The sequence below is a fragment of the Lepisosteus oculatus genome, chromosome 1 (genome assembly GCF_040954835.1).
Source record: "Lepisosteus oculatus isolate fLepOcu1 chromosome 1, fLepOcu1.hap2, whole genome shotgun sequence".
NCBI classification, from domain to species: Eukaryota; Metazoa; Chordata; class Actinopteri; order Semionotiformes; family Lepisosteidae; genus Lepisosteus; species Lepisosteus oculatus.
In genome coordinates this window covers 71,643,057-71,664,104 of record NC_090696.1, presented here as the reverse complement: position 1 = coordinate 71,664,104, position 21,048 = coordinate 71,643,057, and the positions used below count along the sequence as shown (strand labels likewise).

The following is a 21,048-nucleotide window of genomic DNA, read 5'->3' as shown; positions in this document are numbered from 1 at the left end:
ACAATTTCTTAGTTTAACAGATCCAGTACCTGCAACTAGGCATTGCTCTCTATCAGCTAAGACCCCTCTAGAATACAATTCAGAAATCTGGTTAGATCATTTATTTATTTAGAAATGTAAAGTAAAGGAAAAAGAAAAAGCATTTTGCCTGAAATATGTAACTTTGAAATATACCACTCTCCCTAGTTTATCACTCTCTGAACCCAATATGTTCACTTGAAATATTAGTTTTCAAATCTGTCAATATCCCTAGTTTATCGCCCTCTGATCCCAATATAGAAATTTAAGAATTTCGTCACAGTACAATAAATGTCTATATTTCATCTTTACAATAAATCTAAAATTGGTGGGTCTGCATATATTCTAGATCAAAGTCAAATGTCAGGGAGAAGGTTTAAAGCGTTAAAGAGTTCATGCTGTAGTACCTCTTAAATGAAAGTGGAGACAATGACAAACTATACTGTAGGTGAAGTCCTTAATTTTACTTTTTAAAAGAGTACCAGTTACACCTCCCTCAAAGAAAAACAACAGGAGTATGAATAAGAACCCCATTCAAAGATAACACCTAGTGGGAGGAGAGTGGCAACCCCAGAATGGAGTCCACCATCCTCCTGTGCCCTCTCCTTGAATCTGTGGCATTAATGCAACATGAACGCTATCCTGACCAATCAAATGTGAAAGTGCCAGTGCCTCCTGAACCATCCAGCCAATGCAAATCACAAAGTTCCCTGAATGTGGGCCACCACCAGGTCTGCATAGAGCTCTATTCCTTTATTCCTTAAGGTCTATGGAATCAGTGCCGCAGCAGAAAACGTCCTTTTCTTGTCTTCTGATGGCCAGTGCGGCCAGGGTGTGGTTCTGTTGGGACAGACTGGATCCATGACATTTTTGTCTCTGTTTCACAGTGCACAAGCTGGAGTCATGTAGTAGGCCATGTACATCGGGCTAATGTCACCTGCCACTATTTATGCTCAAAGCTGTTGCAAAGCTGATGCACTGCTCAGTTAGCTGAATTGTCATGAGCTTTAGTATAGTAAGGCTCTTCCAATTGCCAGATTTTCTCTTAACACGTAGGATGCCATCATTAAGAATTGGTGCATGTACAAATTAAAAATAAAATTGCAGTACTGTATATGTGCTGTATGCTGCAACACAAACCCTTAAACCTCTGACAAAGAAATATCTAATATCTGGTAACCATCAGAAATAGAATGCAGAAGCCAAACCAATGGGTGTTGCCAAATTGTATTGTAATTAACCAATAAAATGCCGGTTTTGAAAGTGGATAGATGCATCAGTGGTACATCTTCCATCAGGTTCATTTAGTGCCTTGGACTGGAGAAATGTTTTTTATAAGCTGAATGTTTCTGGTCACATTCAAGGCGCTTACAGTACAGTTACGTCCAGATATGTGCAATCCTTGAAGACGGTTTTCCCACAGGTGTTGTGAATAGTTTGCTCCAGACCCGGAGATAATCTTGGCACAGTATGCTACACCGCCCTGAAGTACGATCTTGTCAGATCATAGTAGCTAAGTAAAGGGAAAATGTCAGATCTCGACTAAGTAAAAGCAGCTTGGTTCTGCAATTGATACTCTTTACCTCGTAGGTGTTCTTCACTTTAGCTGCTGTGCTGTGAGGTCGCTGTGCTGTGAGCTCTGCAAAACGAGTAGTGCTGCCCCTGGTGGTGATAAGGTTCCACCTATCTTTTTAGCTCTTTAGAATCCTCCAGGATGAAAACCTCTTCATTAGTGCAAGTTATTGCGTTCTTTTTTCAGCATGTGGAATACAGACTTGCTGTCCCTTGAGTATTGCTTTATCTTTTCAAAGATACATTTCTGTATTTAAAAGCGAGCTCCTAACCATGTCTGCATCAAGTCATTATTTGGTTTAGAATGCTTGTTAAGGACATTGCTACTAAGGTTTTTAAATGAGTTTTCTTGCCTCTTATTAGCATTAGTGTCATTTTCACTGCTGCCTTTGTTGCTGAATGCTACCTCAATGTGGCATTTCAGCATCTGTGATAAAAGACATGCTTGAATGAGGCTGACTTGTTTGCTGTGGTGTTCATTGAATCTTGTATCCACTTATGTTAAAGCCCTAATGCTACATTCGTGCATTTCTTGGAAGATATGTGTGAGGTCTGGGTTTGTAGCATTCCATTTTGTCTGCCATAACACTTAAATTATTATGCGTTTTGTACAATTGTGGCATGACTTTGTGTAATGGATTTCCATTGTTTTGTTTCCTGTTAAAAATAATTTTGTTGTGCATTCCTCAATCTGGTATTTATAAAGGACGTGGAAAAATGATGAGGTTTTTAGAATTATTTTATTTGGATTCAGTCATTATTCCTGTTTTCCAAATTGCACTTTATTTAAAACAATGCATAATACCTGAGGAAGGTAAGGCCTGTGTGAGTGTGTAAAATATTCATGTAGTGTTCATTTATTCATAAAAACTGTGAATTAGTACGTGAATTCTCTGTGGTGAAAAGGTTCTATGTTCGTCAGCAAGAGGGCAGTGTTGTCTTTCTTTCCCTCCTCAGAACGGTTTTCCTTTCATCTGGTATTTTCCATCTTGATGGTGATACATTACAATACTGTATATTCAGAGGGATCTGTGACATAAGTAAATACATACCCAAGTGTAGAAAGAACACCTGTTTCTGTGTGTTCTTTATAAACCTGGAACTATCCATTGCAATGGTAATAATATGTGTTTTTTGGGGACTGCACAGTTACTTATGATGTGAATGAGATCAGAAAGGCTGAACTTCATTCCTGGTAAAAAATATCTGAGATGGAATTTCCAGGTAATGGCAGAACCTACTGTAGATATCTGCCTTCTTTTTGCTCTCGAGTGCAGGCTGAACTACAGTAGATGTTGTTATAAAGGAAACCAGCCTCTGGAAATGGTAAATCTTGATTCTTCAAGAGGGTTTTCTGCCTGAGAAGTATTTTTTTTTGTGAGGAGAGATACCCTTAGGTCCTACGTGTTGTACGGTGCTGTGCTGGAAACAGGATATCACAGCTTTGATGTAGCAGGACTAGTGGAAATGATCCATGCTGATGGAGCTGTGTGAGACCAGTCCTTGCAAAAGCCCAGTCACTGGGATGCTCCACAAGTTATGGGCCAGGAAGGGACTTCATTTTTTATAACCGCATTGCTGATTGCGGCCTTCTCAGTTCATGAGTGTATTATAAAGGGCACAACCATAGAATGTGACCAACCCTCATATTTAGGTAGTACTATGCACTGGTCCTTCCGTTCTTTCAAACTTTTTGACATAAGCTGTCCTTTTGCTTTTGATAACTTAATCTGTTTTTTCTGAGAAATAACTACAGTATTTTCTTTACTTTTTGATTTACTGCCAAATGTTAAATATTAAATGCACAGGAATGGACAAAGTGTGATCCACCTTATTCCTATTAACATTGTTTTCCTCAGCTGGGTGAATATACTGTAACTGTGTCCTTATAAGGAGTTCTTTAAGGCTGTGATGTGGAAAAAAAAAAAAGTTTGTGGAAAACCCATAAATAAAATGAGAAAAAATAAAGTCAATATACTTTAGTTTGTGAAGTCAAATGATAAAGACCTGAGTCAAGTGATCAAGTGACAAAAACAGACCTTGGTGTTTATGACCTTCAATGATTTGTTTTCTGCTTTGATTAGAGTTTTTGGAAACACCATCAAAATCACACATCAAATTTAAATGCCTTTAATGTGCTACTATTTGTAACATATAAATCAAATATATCTAGCTGTTTCTTGGTATCCTTTCAAAATTTGCAGAGTTCCAGTGAAGTATCAGTAACAACTTTTTACTCAGAACTTACACAAAAAAATATTTGTAAATAAAGTATGAAAATACACATTATCTTTTAATATACTGTAAGTTTTGCAGATATTTTTTCATTTATGTCATGATATTCAAATGTGAAATGGTGCTTTCTTAATTAATTCATTCTTTCAGTGGCAGGACTTATTAGAATGATCAATAGCACAATAAACCCAGGTAGTATTATTATTGTTGTATACTTTTCAGATCATGTTTTTAAACTAAATATTTTGTCATTTGAATGTATCTTTGGCTAAAATCATCAAACTTAATTTGACTAATTTAGGCTTTGGTCTCCATGGCAGTGTTTTAATTAATTGGAAACAAGCAGGTTCAGATAATGGTCTCATGCAGCATGCTATGAAGTGGTCAAAACATGAATTTCAAGCTCATTCCGTCTTTCACAGTAGACTTCAAAGTCTTTTTTTAACCCTTTATGACTCTAAATAAACAACATGTTTATGTAATCAGTAGATGTGCCACTGGACAAAATATAGTTTTTAAGGCACATGAGTGCCAAAGGTGAGAAGGATATTTAAAGTAAAATTTATACAAAATCCGGTAAAATAACGTCCAAACAATTTGCTAAGTCATAATAAAGCACTGGAATATATTACGTTTTGAAACTTTTAAAAGCTAATCTTTGATCTTAAGAGCGTAGTTACTGACATAAAGAGTACAGTTGTGGCATCGCTTAGGTAACTAAATCAAAGTATCGTGGAACTTATTGAAAGGTAAGGCAGTAAGGAAATTTAACAAGCCAGAAACATCTTCATTGCTTGTACTTTCTTTTTATTATGTTAAATTATTTTCAAAATGATGAAGGGTTTAAAGTTGTGTCATGGAAGAACAAGGTACAAGGATAATGTCTGTAGTCTTCGAACGCTTGACTAGGCTGGTGCAATAATTTTATAAAAGGTTAAGTGCTGTCATTTAATTGCTTTGTACGTTCTAAATTATCTGTGTACCTGATAAGAAAAATAATTCTCTGTATCCATAAAGATGTTCTTTTTAACATTTTCAGTAGAGAAGATTTAAATGTCATGTTGAAAGATTTGACATATGAAAGCCTTTCTTTGTGTTTCTTTTCTTAAAATAAAGAGTTTGACTTTAAATAAATTGCTTTTACTGAATAGTTCAGTAAAATAGCCTCTTTTTTATCTTTTGCTAGTATGGATTTATTATAAATACTGGTTATATACTTTATATATAAACTATTAATTTATTTTATTAGTTTATTTTTAGTATACTCCCATGAATAGAGTATATTTAAATTATATATGGGAAGATACAGTACTTATCTTGCCCTGTTTCACATCAAATCTCAGCTTTTCCAAGCTATCAGACCACTTTCAACTTCCTGTCACCATTTCTCTATATCCTCTTCCCTCCTCAGTCCCCCCTAACTCCAAAAGACTTTGCCTTTTTTTGCTCCAATGTCTCTTGGCAAGCTTCTTATCACTACTGCCTCTCACATACTGTTGCACTCTCTGCCTTTTCTGTTGCTTTCCTTGTTCTCTTGATCCCATTCATCCTTTCCCTTTCTTTCTTCTTTCTAGCACCCTGTCTGACTCTAGGATTATAAGCCTATCACATGCAACTTGGATCCCATCTCTTACAGATCATTGCTTCTGACATTCTCCCTTTCATTTCTACTGGCTACATCTGAGCTTAAGAAATCTCCAAAGCCCCAATTCCCAAAAACTCATTTTCGATTCCTTCTTTCTGTACAACTACTCTCTTAACTCCCTTTCATCACTGACCACTCCCTGCTTGACAATTCCTGTCTATTTTTGTCTTGTAGAATCTCCACGGCTCTCTGTCAGTGACTTACTACTTTCTACTTACTATCAGTCTGGCATTTTTCACCTTTATCCTGTTTCTCCTTGACCTATCATCATCTTTCAACCATTAATTATACAATTTTTCTCCTATTTCCCTCTAAACTTGGAATTGCCGATCTTGTTCTTGGCTGTTTATTTTTTTTCAGGAGTGCTTTTCAGGTTTCATGTTGTGGCTATCCGCCTTTAATCCATCTTTGCTCTACTGGTGTTCCCCAGGAGGTATTGTTGGGACCTCTTTTTTTCTTGTTTTACTCACTTTCTTGCTTTAGTCACCCTCTAATTTCCTGTATTTCATCTCTTGGCTGCTCCTACCACATGTACACTGATGATGCCCAGATCTTCCTCTCTTTCCAATTCAATAGTGAAGGCATTTATTCACACTTAACAAATCAGCCATTTCATGCTTAATTTTCATATTGAGTATACTGTATCTCCACTTCACCCTTCATACCTCTGTTTCTGAGCTGCCTCTGTTTCTTTTGACCCTATAACTTCCTTATCCTTTTCTGCTGCTACTGTGAGACAAAAACTTGCAGCCATGACTTGACTTCTCAGATGTCTGAATTGTCTTTTCAGCCATTCTCCTCTGCTGTTTTTCATGTATTGTTTGTTGCTGATACTAATCTAAAACCCCACCACCCTGTCCTCCCAAAAAAGAAGCAGCAGTATTTGTTTTTCTCATTTCCAGATTAATCAGCAACACTGATATTGATCTAAAAAACAGTTGTACAGAGAAGGTATTGTGCTCAGAGCCGTGTTTGATGTAAGATGATGAATGTTTCAGGATTTGCCTGTAAGACACAGCTACCAGAACAGTTCTTCTTGGGTCCTCTTTCTCTCAGTTAATTCCAGAGTAGAATATGAAAGTGAGTCACATTGACGTTCAGTAGAATTCTTCACCAAGTCTTTTTTTTCCCCCAAGTGTGAGGATTGATACTCCCTTTCTGTGGTGTGAGCAGAACAAATCAAAACAAACCCTGTCCCAGCTAATGTGGTGTTAAAAAAATAATTTATGGGTCGGTCACCTTAGGGCTTTAGTAGAAAAGGACTGATAAGTACCCTTAATATTTTTTCTACAGACACATTTTATGTCTCCCTAATGCTTTCAATATTTCTGTTTCGCTGCACAACTGAAAGCTGGCTGTTAAACAGGCCAGCTGCTCAGAGCAGCGATGCAGATTGGAATTTAAATCCTTAGGAACATGTACAGTACATTCACTTTCATAGCTGAGACTTCTTGCTCACAGTATGTTAATGGTTACTTCTTGTATTTTCCCCATTTTTTTTATTTAGTCAAGTTGTCTTTCCTAGGTTTAATTTAAAACACGTCAAAAGCAGGTAGTGAATGGCTTTTTCCTCCTTCAATAGACAGCTGCTGCAGCTCATATTTGGGCTGCAGCACATGGATAAAATATTTCAGCAAATTTCTTTCTTGACAGTTAATAGATCAGAACAGGCGGCAGTAATTCAGACTACATAACAAAGCACGGCAGTGTTTCGGGGGAGATGCAGTGGGGCTCTGCTGTATTTATTATTTTCTAATGGGTATTCTGTTATTTTCTATATCACACACCTAGTCCAGGTGGATTTGTTTTGGTAGGCAACCTAAGATAAGCAGATTGCAGGCAACCCACAATCCTACTTAGGCTTTAAGTGTAAATCATGGATTTATATTAAAAAAATGATAGTCATTTGGAAATGATCTACTGTATGACAATCATTTCTTTAGTTCTCTTGATTAATTATAGTGTAGTTGTCATCCAGGGTTGTTTAATGCCATTGTTGCCGTACACATTTTGTTCAGGTGGGAAACTGCGTCAGCATGCGTAGGCTGCAAAGGAACAAGTAATAGGTTTATTCCATGCTGAAAAAAAGAAGAAGGAAAACACAACGTTTTGGCCGTGGAGCCTTCCACAGGTGTGAGAAAGACAAGGCAAAGCTAATGTAGTGGGAGAACAAAGGCTGGGAGAGAGGAGGAGCGAGAGGCGGGAGCAGGGGACAGAAAGAGAGGCCAATCAAGAGGTGTGAAGTCACATTTTGTGCCATCAAACAATATATCCATTTATGCATATATCTCTTGTTATTTTATCTGCTGTATATTTTATTGTAGAAGCTCTGTGTTTTTGGAGTCAGCAAAGTGATAGGCAGTTTGACTGTACTGTATATGGCTGACACCTTGGTCAACAAGCTGCAAAACACAATCATGTAAACAATGGTGGCTTCAGTCACTATCGTAAGGACTGGTCAGAGTTATAGAGAATTATCAGTGAAGAAAGAGATTCTGAACTGTTCAGGTTGTCTTTTGTGAAGGTAAGTGTGCCAGTTTGTCAAGCAAGCCCTTATCCAATCCATCCAATCCAGTACATCAAAATCTCATCTTTTCATTAAAAAAAATGTACCGTACATTTGTGTACAAAGTTTGTATTGCATCATTGCTGGGTTATACCATCCACATCCTCCCACTACCTTGCTTAATACTGTATACTATCATCATGTAATATCAGTTATATTCATATGAAAATGACATCTGCAACATTTCTGAGCTGAGAGTTTGAAATGCCATGTCTTAGGAGAGGTATGCTATAGACCTCTTAATGAAGTCAAGTAGCTTACTTTATAATAAAATGAGGAAGGTACTGTACAGTCTATACAGCAGCAAAGATGATGTTACAGTATTAGAAGATTTCAGTTTTCAACTCATTACATGACGTTCAGTGATGGGGAATATACAGAACCTGAAATAGATGTTGTTGAAATTATTAATGATGGCTCGTTAGGGCACTTTGTAAAGGCACAAATTAGGGAAGATGTGCTTATTGGCCTAGTCTTTTCCAATCACCAGGGGGTAATTAAAGGAATAGATGTGATAGAGCCACTGGGAAATTGTGACCATAATATGATAGCTTTTGATAATACTTTAAATCTCTAAAGCTTGAGTTTAAAATTAGAGTTTATAATTTTGGAAAAGCGGACTATAAAGGGATGAAGCAGGGCTTACACGTATTGAACTGGGAACAGATGGATTCAGAGCCAATAGAAGAAGGATTTGTTGTATTTTAAAAACAGAATGATAAATTCCCAAAACAAAATCATCCCTAGAGCTAAAAAAGCAAATGGTTTAGTGGAGGTATTACAAAAAAGAAAATCAACAGAATAGAGCATTGCAGACTGCATAAAAGGCATAAAGATTCGAAGACTGAAAACTCTGACAATGTACTAAGCTACAGGTGCATCTGAAAATTATTCGTATTAGAATGGCCGAGAGGAAAGCAGAAACAGAAAGTAATATTTTGAATGGAGGCAAAAAATAATCTAAAGCATTATTACAGCTGATGTAAATAGTTTACAAGATAATAGGGGATTCATGAGAGAAGAAGAAAGGCTAATAGTGAACATGCTAAATGAACACGTCATGCAGTGTAAAAGGTTAATAACATGGCATTTGTTATAAAGTGAGCTTGTGAGTTTTTGATCATTTTAGTAAAATCGAGACTGAAATTCTACAGGGACATGGTCACCTTAGAATTAGCCTATTTTTTCTAAGCTTACAGTATGCATAGTTATGAAGGATGTTATTCATAGGCCATTACCTGGGTTATTTCAAGTCTCACTTAGGGTGGTAGCTGTATGCAGACTGTAGTTTGGAGAATTTCAAAACTGAACCTGGAAACCACAGAGAAACCAATCTTCTGTAACTGGCAAAGTTATAGAAACTACAGTACTAAGGTAAACTAGAAGAATGCTTAAAAGCATTTTAAGAAACAGAGAAGGTATTTTTTAACTAACCTGAATTAGCTCGAATTCTTAAAACAACTACAAGAACAGTTGCTAACATTGAAGCATTGGCAGGACTGTAGTGGCAAGGGCATTACAACAAGAGTTCAGATGACACTTGGGCATTTTAAACACTTGGCAAGTTAAACTTAATACTGATCCACACAGCAGCAGAAACATTCACTATATTGCATTGGAAATGCTGGTGTGAAGGAAGCTATAACTGAAAGCTATCTGGTTGTAAATATAGATTTTGTCTGTGTCCTCATCAAGAGAATGTGATGGGAAAACAATAAAAAAACAGAATGCTTAGAGCTATAGCAAAAGAAGTCTAATTTAAATCAAGAGACATTATGCTAAAGCTGTACAATACACTAGACCTCATTAAGAATATTGTTTTGGTCACCATTGCACAAAAATTGTATTATAGCTTTGATTTTTTTCTATAGGGTAACAAAATGATTCCTGGTCACAGAGTATTATCATACAGTATATGGACAGGTTAAATATGATTAAGGAACTATATCTGCTTTGTATAGAACAAAATATATTATGAGGAGATTTAATTCAACTATTTAAAAAAGGGGTATATACAGTACAAGGACATGGGTCACAATTGAAATCTAACAGGAAATTAATTTAAGACAGATAATAAGAAACACTTCATTCACAAAGAGTTGTAGGTATCTGGAATAGCTTCCTTGGCAGATGGTTAATGCCCAAATTTTGGGCTCATTAATGAAATATCTCAATGAATGGTTGAATTTTTAATCTCATAAACTACCAAACAAGCATGACTGATAAAATGGCCTCTTCTTCTCTGCATAAAGGATTACTTCTTGTCCTTATGATCTTAAGTGGAGAGGGCTGTCCAGTTTTGTGTTCCTTAAAACAACCAGAAATTCCTGAAATAACATGTACATATAGGTACATAAGACAAAGCATGTTTTAAGCAATCTCTAATCTGTCAATCTTTAATTGTGCCTGAACCTAAAAATGCCACTGGATCAAATAATTGACATTTTATTAAATGAAGACATCTAGTACAGTACTCTGTGTACTGTAGATATACAGTATAACTTATTAATATACAAGCTTTTAATAATATGTTAATCAATATGCTTACCTGCCCTTTTACTTAATAATGAACATGAGCAACCTCAGGCTAATCACTCCACTTGAATCATGAATCAAAAGGTTAGTGTGTTTGTAAATTCTTAATAAGATTTACATGTACAGTAGATTGCTTTGTGACATCAGTGTTTTTTGGATGTGGCTTTGCATTTATGTTTGGATTTTTCATCTGCTGGGTGTTTTTTTTTGTAAAGGGTAGCTTTTGTGAAGATTATATTTTTATCATAACAATAAAGCAACGTTGATGATTATACTGTATTCGCTTCTACCTGATAAAGGTCAGTCCTAACATGTTTTGCTAGTACTCCATGGTGAGCTTAGATAAGCAAGGGGGTTTGGTGGTTCTTAAGAATTAGCAAATGCTATGCAGTAACATATGAAGACTGTAGTTGCTTCACAATTTTATTTTTCTGTCAGCATCTCGTAAAATGTTCTAAGCACGTTCTGAACAGTGTTTCAAGTGCCGTATCAGTAGTCCAGTGTAAAATGTCCATTTTAAATTGTTTGGAAGAGTATTCTGAAAAGACTCCATTTCTAAGATGTGCTTATATCAGAAGTAGAAAAAATTAGGCATAAAATCCCCCAATGGGGGAGTTTGAGGTTCGTGGCCACCTAAAAGTGTCATGATGCAGAATTGTATAGTATGAGTATAAAAGGATTGTCATTTGATTATGCCATACATAGAAAGTAGTCCCCACTTATCTGAAAATGGATCTCTTGAATTATATGTTTTCATGCATTTTTCCCTCTCAACCTGTCCTATTCATAAACACCACAGTACCATGCTTTAATGAATGCCATCTACTGTATCTCAGCATTCTGTTCAGCGTTGACTCGTTGACTCCGAGAATTGTTATTTCATTTTTTTAGCATGCATTCAAATATCATTGGTATGTTTTTGCCTTTAAGCAATGTTTGAGATCGGAGATGGTGAGATGATAAAGTTTCAGATTGCCTAACGGCACTGAATCCTGTAGCTAAAAGAATGGCACTGAAAAGACAACAGCATTTTGTTAACAAAATTATTTTTGTGGTGTCCACCACAATTATATTCCCTGCCTGGAGAGAATTCAATTGACATTCTCTAATAAAATGGATTAGGTGAAACTGCTGTCCTAAAATACAGTATGTTTGTTACGTGTTGAAGCATTAGACTTCTTATACTGTACAGTATGTACAGTTATGATAAAATTGTTTTTCAGAACTTGTTAAGATGAGACATGTGGGCAAAAGGCAGATTTATTTCACATTCCGAATCTGAGTTTGCTGTGCACAGAAGCGCTGTATTAAGAATTGTCTCACTATCATTTACATGTTACAGTGTTTTGTCTCTTATTACTTTTTTTAGTGGCTGGGTTAAGAGAAAGTAGGCAATTAAACATCCAGTAATGTATGAAGCATGGTAATGAGATGGGTGAAGCACTGGAAGATGGTGTGGTGTTCATACAATTGAGATACAATTTGCTTCATTTTTTATGAAATAAGACATTATGCAACATCTACTGCAGAAATCATGTCTCCAGTCATGGTGTCTACAACGGCTCACTGTGATGACTGACATGGTTTCTGTTCTGCCTCACAGTGCAAGCTACAAAACTGTCAAGAAGATGTAATTCTGGATTATATCATCAAATAAGGGAAGCTCCAAATTTGAAAACAGCTTTTTTTTGGTCCATTACAAGGTCAATATGTGATGCTTCGAGCTCTAGGAAGAAACATTATTTTTTACCAGTTAGTAACTGCATTGAAATGTAACCTAATTAAAATATAGGTAAACGATGTGCCCATAGCTGCACTGGTGTCACCTTATGCTGTTATATTTTAATTCTGTGAAAGGCTGTAGGAATTTTGTAAAACTAAAGAGTTATAAGATAAAATAAGAGAAATACAGTACATATTATTATTATTATTATTATTATTAATGTATTTACTTTATATAGTAAAATATATGTATTTTAGTTGAATTTACTATTTGCATTTTGAACACAGTACGTTTAGCTGTTATGACAGAATCACATGTAAAGGCACCTCAAGTGAACTTCTGTGCTTGGGTTGACAGTACAATTAGGATGAACTTGTGTTTGGAGGACAGAAACACAATTGTCTAATAATGTTGGCTAAAAGACATTCCATAATAATTAATCATGTATTTCACTCCCTTTGCCATACGTAGAGATGCATTCTGAGCTAAGAAAGGGAAATTCTCATTTATTGTGTACTACTTTATAAATCGGCATGATCTGATACAGTATTAGTGTAACTTTTTCAAAATACTACACAGTGTGTTCTTCCTCCCTCCTGTTGTCGCCTAAATTATTAAAAACAATATTTCTAGGCTTGGAGAACTGCAGAGAGGAATAACTAAACCTGTGTCACTGTGCCTCTTTGTTTTTATTATCATGCAGTTTGTTCATCTCTTTGCAGAAAAAATGTATTTTATGTTTGTTTTTGTTGTCAATGTGAAGGTTAGACCATTGGGGAGTTGGTATTTGTGAGGCACTGTGCAACAATTTCATGATTTTATCATAATGTGAGAAGAGGCAGTCTTCAGGGACAGAAAAATTCTTTATTTCCAAGAAAGTAGCAAAATTTCTGCTAAATCACTTTGATCTCCTAGCTCTGAATGCCTTACCCTGATAATTATATTTGGATGACTTTTTTCTGTAGTTTACTCCTCTCAGAGGAGTTAGATGTAATTCACCAATAGGCTTTTGTAATTTTACTACAGTACATACACTTAAGCTAAATATTAGGAGAAAGAGCAAAGAGACGCACGGTAAAACTAAAATTGGCAAACGTGGTTTGTACGAAGTATATGAAAAAAGCTCTCAATAGCAAGAAAAATGAAAAGAGAGATATATTATATTTTAGAGATTTTACATGTAGACCATTTTATTTCTGATTATTTCTTTATGTAAAATATTTCTTCAGACGCAGTCCACATTAAACTGCGTCTTTTCTGGTTCTCATCCCAGTTCATTTATGTACAGTAACTGTTCAGTGACTTACCAATGTAAACCCTTTCTCAGATCTAAAGCAAGATGAGATTTAAAGAGACCTATAAAATGTATTGGACTGTGGACACCGAGAACGAGATTTGAAGCACACTGCTTAATGTGCTATGTGTTCATCTGCAGACGAGATATATCCCTGTTTATAGGGCTTCCTTGCATTTGCTTTCCTGGACATACAGTATACAGTATAACGACTTTCTATAAGTTCAGTAAGTTCTTACAGGTGTATTGAAAGAATACATGCTTCAATATTTTTGGGCCAATAATCAGCAAGTTAAGAAAATATCTATTAAACATACTGCTTTGTATATATTAATCAAGATATTTTTATACACTGGCATTTTATTTATATTTTAGGCTTTGCCTTCATGCACTTTTAGAAGCATGCCAAAAATGATTTGTCATACAGTATTTATAATATAAAACCTTTTTTTAGAACATTGCAATAAAGAGTCAAAAATAACATTGACGTTGGAAACTGTGGCAATACAACGTCATTCTCAATCTCTTCACATCAAGGATGATCTCATCTTAATGACCCCTTGAAAAGAAAATGTAATTGGAAAGGCTTGCATAAAATATGTGAAGATCACTTTAAGGCAGGAAGGTCTTTGCAAGTAATTTATAAATCATCACTTTCCCCTCTCACATTTCTTGGGTAGATGTTTTCTTGATGTACTTCTTCCTTCAATAAATCAACACCAGCTAATGTATTGGCTCTGTTCCAGACTGTTTTCAGTCTCTGTGTCCAACAGCAAAGACAGTAATCCTCTTAAAATGCTCTTTAAGTAACCATTTGTCATCTTGGTGTTGCAGCGCATTGTAAATTCCTGACCACCTGAGTGTGAAGGAATGGGAACAGTCAGAGTCAGTGCTTGTTCATGTTTTAATGACTCCTCTTCTTAATGATTAGAGGATTTTCAGTGCACGATCTTTGTAATTGTCTGCAAAAAATCTGCTGCTCTTTTCCTAATTAGCAGTACAGTACAAAGTGTAATTGCTTGACCTTGTTGTGCCAAGGGGTGCTTTGGTAAAATACCTTAGCAAACATAAATGCAACAAGACAACTGAAATGTCATGGTGTAACCTTATACTATATATGAAGAGGGTAAAATGACTTTTATAAACTTTATGAGAATTTTAGTGTCCCACATGAGAAATAAAGAACTGTATTTTATCCTTTTATTTTAATGTTTTAAAAAACAAACAACCTCATACTCTTGCTTGTTTCCAGCTATCCTTTTACACTAAAGGCAAAAATGTCTGCCAAATACTCAAAGTATATTCATTTTAATTCATGTAGGATACAGAGAACACTTTCCCAATATAATTTCTGTTTAATTTACCTTGCATACATACACCCTTTCTGGAGGCAGCTTTTTCTGAGCTTATAAATTCCATCATTGGTGAAGCATCTAAGGGTATAAAAAATAGAACCAGATAATAAAGGACACATAAACCATGAAGTGAAGTGAACATGAGGTCTCATTTAATGGATTCTAGGGGTTTCAGAGCACATTGCACATGATTCCCTCCTCAGTGTCTGGTCTGCTCTTTAATCTCACTTTGAGCTGCATGGGCTGATTTACTGTCATTTTATTCAGATACAGTATTTAGCTAGCATTTATTACCTGCAGAAAAAGTGCTCTTCTGCAGCAAGGGGTGTTACTTGTTGGATTATAAAATGTTCAGTTCCACATGCTATGTCAAAATAATTTTGATTTAACTCACTGAGTTTTATGTAAAATGATTTTACAGTGAGACAAATCTAAAGAAAAAAGACCAGAACATTTGATATATACTCTGTACAGCATTACATAAAAATTAAAGTAGTACATACCAGTGCATTCTGTAGTGTCCCGTCTTGAGAACGGATCACTGTAGGCGTAGTTTAGGCATAATGTATTACTGTTATTCTACCTCCAATGGCTGAGAATGTGTTTAAAATGTTTGGACATGCAGTCATTTATTTTCACATTTGTATGCTAAACTATTAATAACAATGGAAACAAATTTTGTATATTTTGCAAGGTTGGTAAAAAATGTGTTTAGTACATCAACGTATCTGTAAGACAGGAAATTCAGAGGTTTTCTACAACAAAGGAGACCGAAAGAGGTTTATGTTTTGATATTTTTCCTTAACAAAAAGTAACTGGTGTTTGGCGTGGTTGAGATGGACTTTGATTTTAATTGAATTTTTGTAACTCTATATTGTATATGCATGCACCATTGTTCAATTAACCAATTGCCCATCATGTGTTTACAAGTCAGCACATTACAGCATGTTTCTCAGATGATGTGTGGGTATACATTGAATCATGTGACTTGATGGCTGTCTAATGGAATATTTTATCTCAGGAAATAGCAAACAGAGCCCTAGCCTGTTTAAAAACAGGAGTACCAGGATTCAGGAAAAGCACATCAGAAGTCAAAAGAGTCAGTGTACTGGAGTAAATTAATAGCACGGTCAGAAACATCACCCCATGAGAGGTAATCAATTTAATGATTTGATGTTATGATTATGATAACACTGCATTCATTTGCATTCAGATTTGATGTAGCTACAGTATATATTGATCTAGCTGAAGAGCAAGGAGATCTTTTTGTAAAGGTTAAAAACACTTCTGGGTAGCATCTATGCCAGCTGTTATAAAGTGAGTCAGGTCAAGCACATGTCGTTGCATGTTATTCTTTGGAGTAATTAACCTAAATGAAAAACAAAATACCAATTTAATCACCAAAATAGTTCATTATGTTAAGTCATGTGAAAATAATCATTGGGACAGTAATGATAGATGCATCCAACCTGTTACAATTATAGATGCAGTTTGAACCAAATGATAATAAATGTCGAGAAAGGAGCACTCATTGCATCATTGATGCAAAGCAGAGCTAGAGCTCTTTGTAACTTCTTACTTGATGGGTAGTATAACGGGCATGTAGAAACAGCTCTACTATATACAGTATCATTACTTTTTGAATCTCTCCACGAAAATTTGATTTAGAATATTTGAACAGAAAACTTTTGTAAAAAAACTTGTACTTTTTTAAGCACTTTCTTTTTTTAGAGATGTGACATTCTGAGGGTGTCCATTTCACAAATTGCTTGCTTCCTTGGTGGTTGGGCGAGGGGGGTTTTGTGGGCACAATATTGTGGGAGAGGAACTGTACTCACTTGTTCCATTTCTCAGTGCATTATGCTGTCATTTCACTTAGTTTTCACTTTCCTCCATGCCAGGAAATTCAGCACCAGAATCAAAGGTCTTTTCAAAGAGCCCATTTTTTTTTTCCATCAGAAAGTACGGACATGTTTTTGTTTTAAGGATCTCCAGAGAGTGTTAACATTGGACCTTTTTATTGAATGTGTGTAATTTTTTAAATGGGTGGGAACCCTCATCCATTTGTAAATCAGCTCTATGCATGGGATGAATCTAGGGTTAAATGCTGTATTTTCAGTAAATAAAAGTATTGTTTTCAAGAGAATAATCCTTCACTGCATTTAGCTTTGCTGTGCAATCCCACATTGCAGCTCTTCAGCAGCAGAAGGCAAGCACCATTATCGGTTACAAACCTTAGGTTTACCATTTTCTTTTATAAATTAGGATGGCTCAGTTGTCTATAAAAGATGCTGCTGACAAGTATTTTCTCTACGTATCTGCTTATTGTAAGAAACGTCCTTCAGGACAGGCACTGCTTTAAAATTCGAATTAAATTTTAACTTGTTTTAGTCTGGTATACAAGAATGAGATGTTTTCCCCATAAGCATTCCTCAGTGTTTCTTTCTTTTTTTTCAATACTTTAAGGCATTCTAATTTTAAGTTTAATGCCTTTTTTTAACCAACAAATAGAGAATCCGGCATTAGAAATTAGAAATGTTTTTTTTAGTTTTGTTTTATTATCCCATCGCTTCATTGTCATTTTATTCTATTTTATTTTTTCCCAGTGCACCTGCAGCAAGGACATGGTAAAAATTTCAATGGATCCCTTCGTGCGCCGGTTCCAGCCGGACAGGTACCAGGTTTGGAAGCAGGGCAAGGACGTGTGCACTATCGATCACTCGCTGCCCACCCCAGGGTCAACACCCGAGCTCCTGAGCTGGATCCACCGGAGGAAGAGAGCAGGGGCCTCATCTAAAAGGTACGACACATGAAGCCTGGGTTTTTATGACCAAAGCTTTTAGCCTCAGGAGATTTCAGTATGTACTGTAGATAATATTATAAACCTGGGATATTTGCTTTAACCCATTTGGTTAATTTTTGTTTCTGTCACGGCCACCACTCAGCGGAGCTCTATCCATAAACGAGTTCACGATCTCATCACCAGTTCACCGCATACTTAAAACCTCACTTGACACTGCTCTGGGCTCGGTATTAGTTTCTCCTCTTGACAGATCGTACCTCGCCTTCTTTGGACTTTCGGATATTGTTTTCGACCACGACTTCGCCTGACGTTTCGGATCGTTGAACCTGTCTCACTGTCTCCCAGCTCCACATACTGTAGGATCCTAAAACATTTTTGGCTGGTGCGTTGTAAAAGTTTCCTTTTGTATAGAAAATGATATAATAATTTTGGTTTAATTGCTTTGCTGTTTGATTTTTTTTTCTTTTGGTTTAACAAATGGAGAACCCGAAAGCCAAGTACTAGTCTCCCCATTTTCAATTTGAAGTTAATTAGTCCTCTTTGATCGCACACCACAAGTGATTGTTTTGCTTTGTGTCGCATGCAAATTCTGGGCTAAAACTGACAGAAATGAGGAGTTTGTGATGTCTTTAGCAGGTTTTTATCTAAGAGACAGATTACCGTTTAATCTCAGAGAGTAGAGGAATGAATCTCGGGCAGCAAAGGAGCCACTTGTCCTCATTAACACTTAAGAGCTTGGCTCAGAGTATAGTACACCTTGTCACCCACACACACTGCTGCTTATCTTAACCATTGAGGGTCTGCTTTTGGGGGCTGGCACCGAGAAACCTATGAAAAACACAATGGACCAGACTAGGCTCAGATTGTGTCCTTTTTTTCAGTTTTTACTTTTTTGTGAAAGAAAAAAGTAATGTCACTAAGTGACATTTTAAGTAATGACGGCACCTTTTTTTTTAAAAAAAACACCATTTACTTTTGTAAATGCTCTGTTTGTTTTCTAAATATCCCTTGCATAGGAAAACGTTTGCCTGTACTGCGTGATTTTGGAGCCCCTACGTGATTTTGTAATGATGACAAAGTCGTGTGAAAGCCGTTACAACAGGTCTAGTGAGCAGTAAGCTAGAAAACTAAAACCTGAGCTGTAGTTCTTCAGAATGGTGAAAAAAAGGCTCTTCTGCCAAAACAAGCTAATTTTGTGCACGAAGAGACCAGTACTGTCTTGTACCCCCAGCAACAATACATTTGTGTGCATGTTTGTGTGATGTGTGAGTTGCTCACAAATGAGTACCTCAGTTTTAGCTGATCTAGCAAGATCACCTTCCTGTGGGCATGGCAGAGTTGCTTTGGACTGATGCCTGGTACTCTTTTCAGCAGTTAATAGTGTGTTGCACAGCTGGTAGTCTTTTTAGTTTCTGTAATAGGGGAAAATTGACCCCATACCCTACAGCGTGAAGGGTCTACTGTATTTCTAAAACAGATGTCATTCATGCAAATTGCTATTAGTAGTCCCATAGTTTATTGAATATTCCCTGTAATGACTTATCAAGACGTAATGTACTGTATGATGCTGGGACTCTTGTCAGGGGAGTGTACAGAAGGACCATTTTTTATACATAGTAAGAACATTAAGAGAATTAAAAAGGCTGGAGACTAGAGGGAATTGTTTGGCTCATTCAGCATGTTGGGTTGTAAGTCGACCCAGGGATATCATCCAGTCATTTTTTGAAAGAAGTCAGGGGATCAGCTTCAACAGCATGGCTTGGGAAGACGTTCCATAGTCCCATAACCCTTTGGGGTGGGTGCTGACGTTCCTTGGTTTTAAAATGCTCATACACACACTTTCCACTTGTTTCCTCTGGTTCGTGTTTCACTGTTCTTTCTGAAGAGGTCCATCGCGTTGACTGGGTCAGTGCCTTTTTGCAATTGATATTTGCTGAAGACAGCTTCCCTGGCTTGAGACTGCTCAAACTCACTCACCGTCTGTGACAGGTATTCCACAGGCAGCAGCACACAATGGGTTGAGCACTGCTAGGGGAAGGTTAGGATTAGCTGATCAGTGACTCCTGAGACTTCCCAGGGACTTACAGTACAGGCTTGAAGAGACAGGCGTGAGAGTTGCACTACTCCTCCAGCAGGCGTCGAACCCGCTTGTCAGGCATGGTGGGGCTCGTATCTTGCCTAAGAATGAATACCTTTACAGCTGGCTATACTGGAGCAGCACCTCTATGTGTCATTTTTTTCTGACATGGGCAAGGGATTTGTTGCCGGACAGCTGAGTCTTAAAAGAACAATCGATTCCAAATTAGGAGGATGTGTGATATTTGTACATCATAATTTTGAAATGAAAATAATTGTTAATTTGACGTTTTTTTTTAAATGGCTGTTAAATGTAAAGATATGTTTTGCTGTATTGAAATAGGACAAGCAAACGATGTAGATGGGTTATTTCAGAAGGCTACTTCTCGATTTTAAACTTATGTACAAGAAACCTCTTGCATGCAAGAGGTTTAAACTAAGCAAAGCTACAATGTTATTGGGAATTTTGTAGCTGGTATATGTGGAATTAGAGTGGCTACTTTTACGCAAGGAATGCATCTCACTAGAAGCCCAGAATGTGTGGTCTATTCCTCAAATAGACTTCATAGCAAATTCTTTTCTCATTAGGAATGCTGTGCATCGTTTTAAGGTCTAAAGTCAATATAGCAAAATCTGAAAAACTGTTGGGCAGAAAAAGCCTGGCATCTCCTGTTTAATCCCTCAGTCTGCATAGGCTACAATATGCTACAAATCTTCAGGTTACCATAAAAAGAAAGCAATTATGCTTATTAAAAAGCTACAGCATGCCTGCCAACAGTCCCAGAAATGAATGTACTTCTCCAGTGAACTAAGAAATCCTGTCAAAACTCTGACAATGTGCCAAACTACATTTCAGTCAGATTTTTCATACAGAAAATATTGATAAAAACTTCCTTGTTGGATTTTTATTTTTTCAATGATTCCATGTGTATGGGGGTGAATTGTTTATGCAGCAGGGCTGTCATCATAACGAATCAGTCTTTTATTTAAACCCTTTGTTAGGTTTACTGGAATACATAGGGCCCTTTGTTTCAAACGTTCAGGAGCTTAAATTCCCATAGGAAACCATATGTTATGAATATGGAGCCCTTAGATTTGTACAAAAGACATGGTACACATGGAGGTAAAAAAAAGTGGTTTCCGAAAAAAAAACCCTGTTAAGCATGTTTCCGACTTACTCATAAGTTGAAGGTTTTTAGTGTCTATAGTTTCTATAGAAAGTCTCA

The 21,048-nt window shown here is 36.5% G+C and overlaps 1 protein-coding gene across 7 annotated transcripts in view; it reads left to right on the top strand.

Annotated features, from left to right (window-relative positions):
- Window positions 1-21,048, top strand: part of kdm4c (lysine (K)-specific demethylase 4C) — a 209,372-nt gene that overhangs the window by 94,480 nt on the left and 93,844 nt on the right. For 6 of the 7 annotated variants that reach the window (XM_015345786.2, XM_015345788.2, XM_015345785.2 and 3 more), the window contains one exon: window positions 17,550-17,743. In XM_015345786.2, coding sequence (XP_015201272.2) covers window positions 17,550-17,743 — 194 coding nt within the window. Of the gene's footprint in view, window positions 1-14,056; window positions 16,097-17,549; window positions 17,744-21,048 lie in introns of those variants that run through there. The other variant, XM_015345790.2, reaches the window with a different exon arrangement.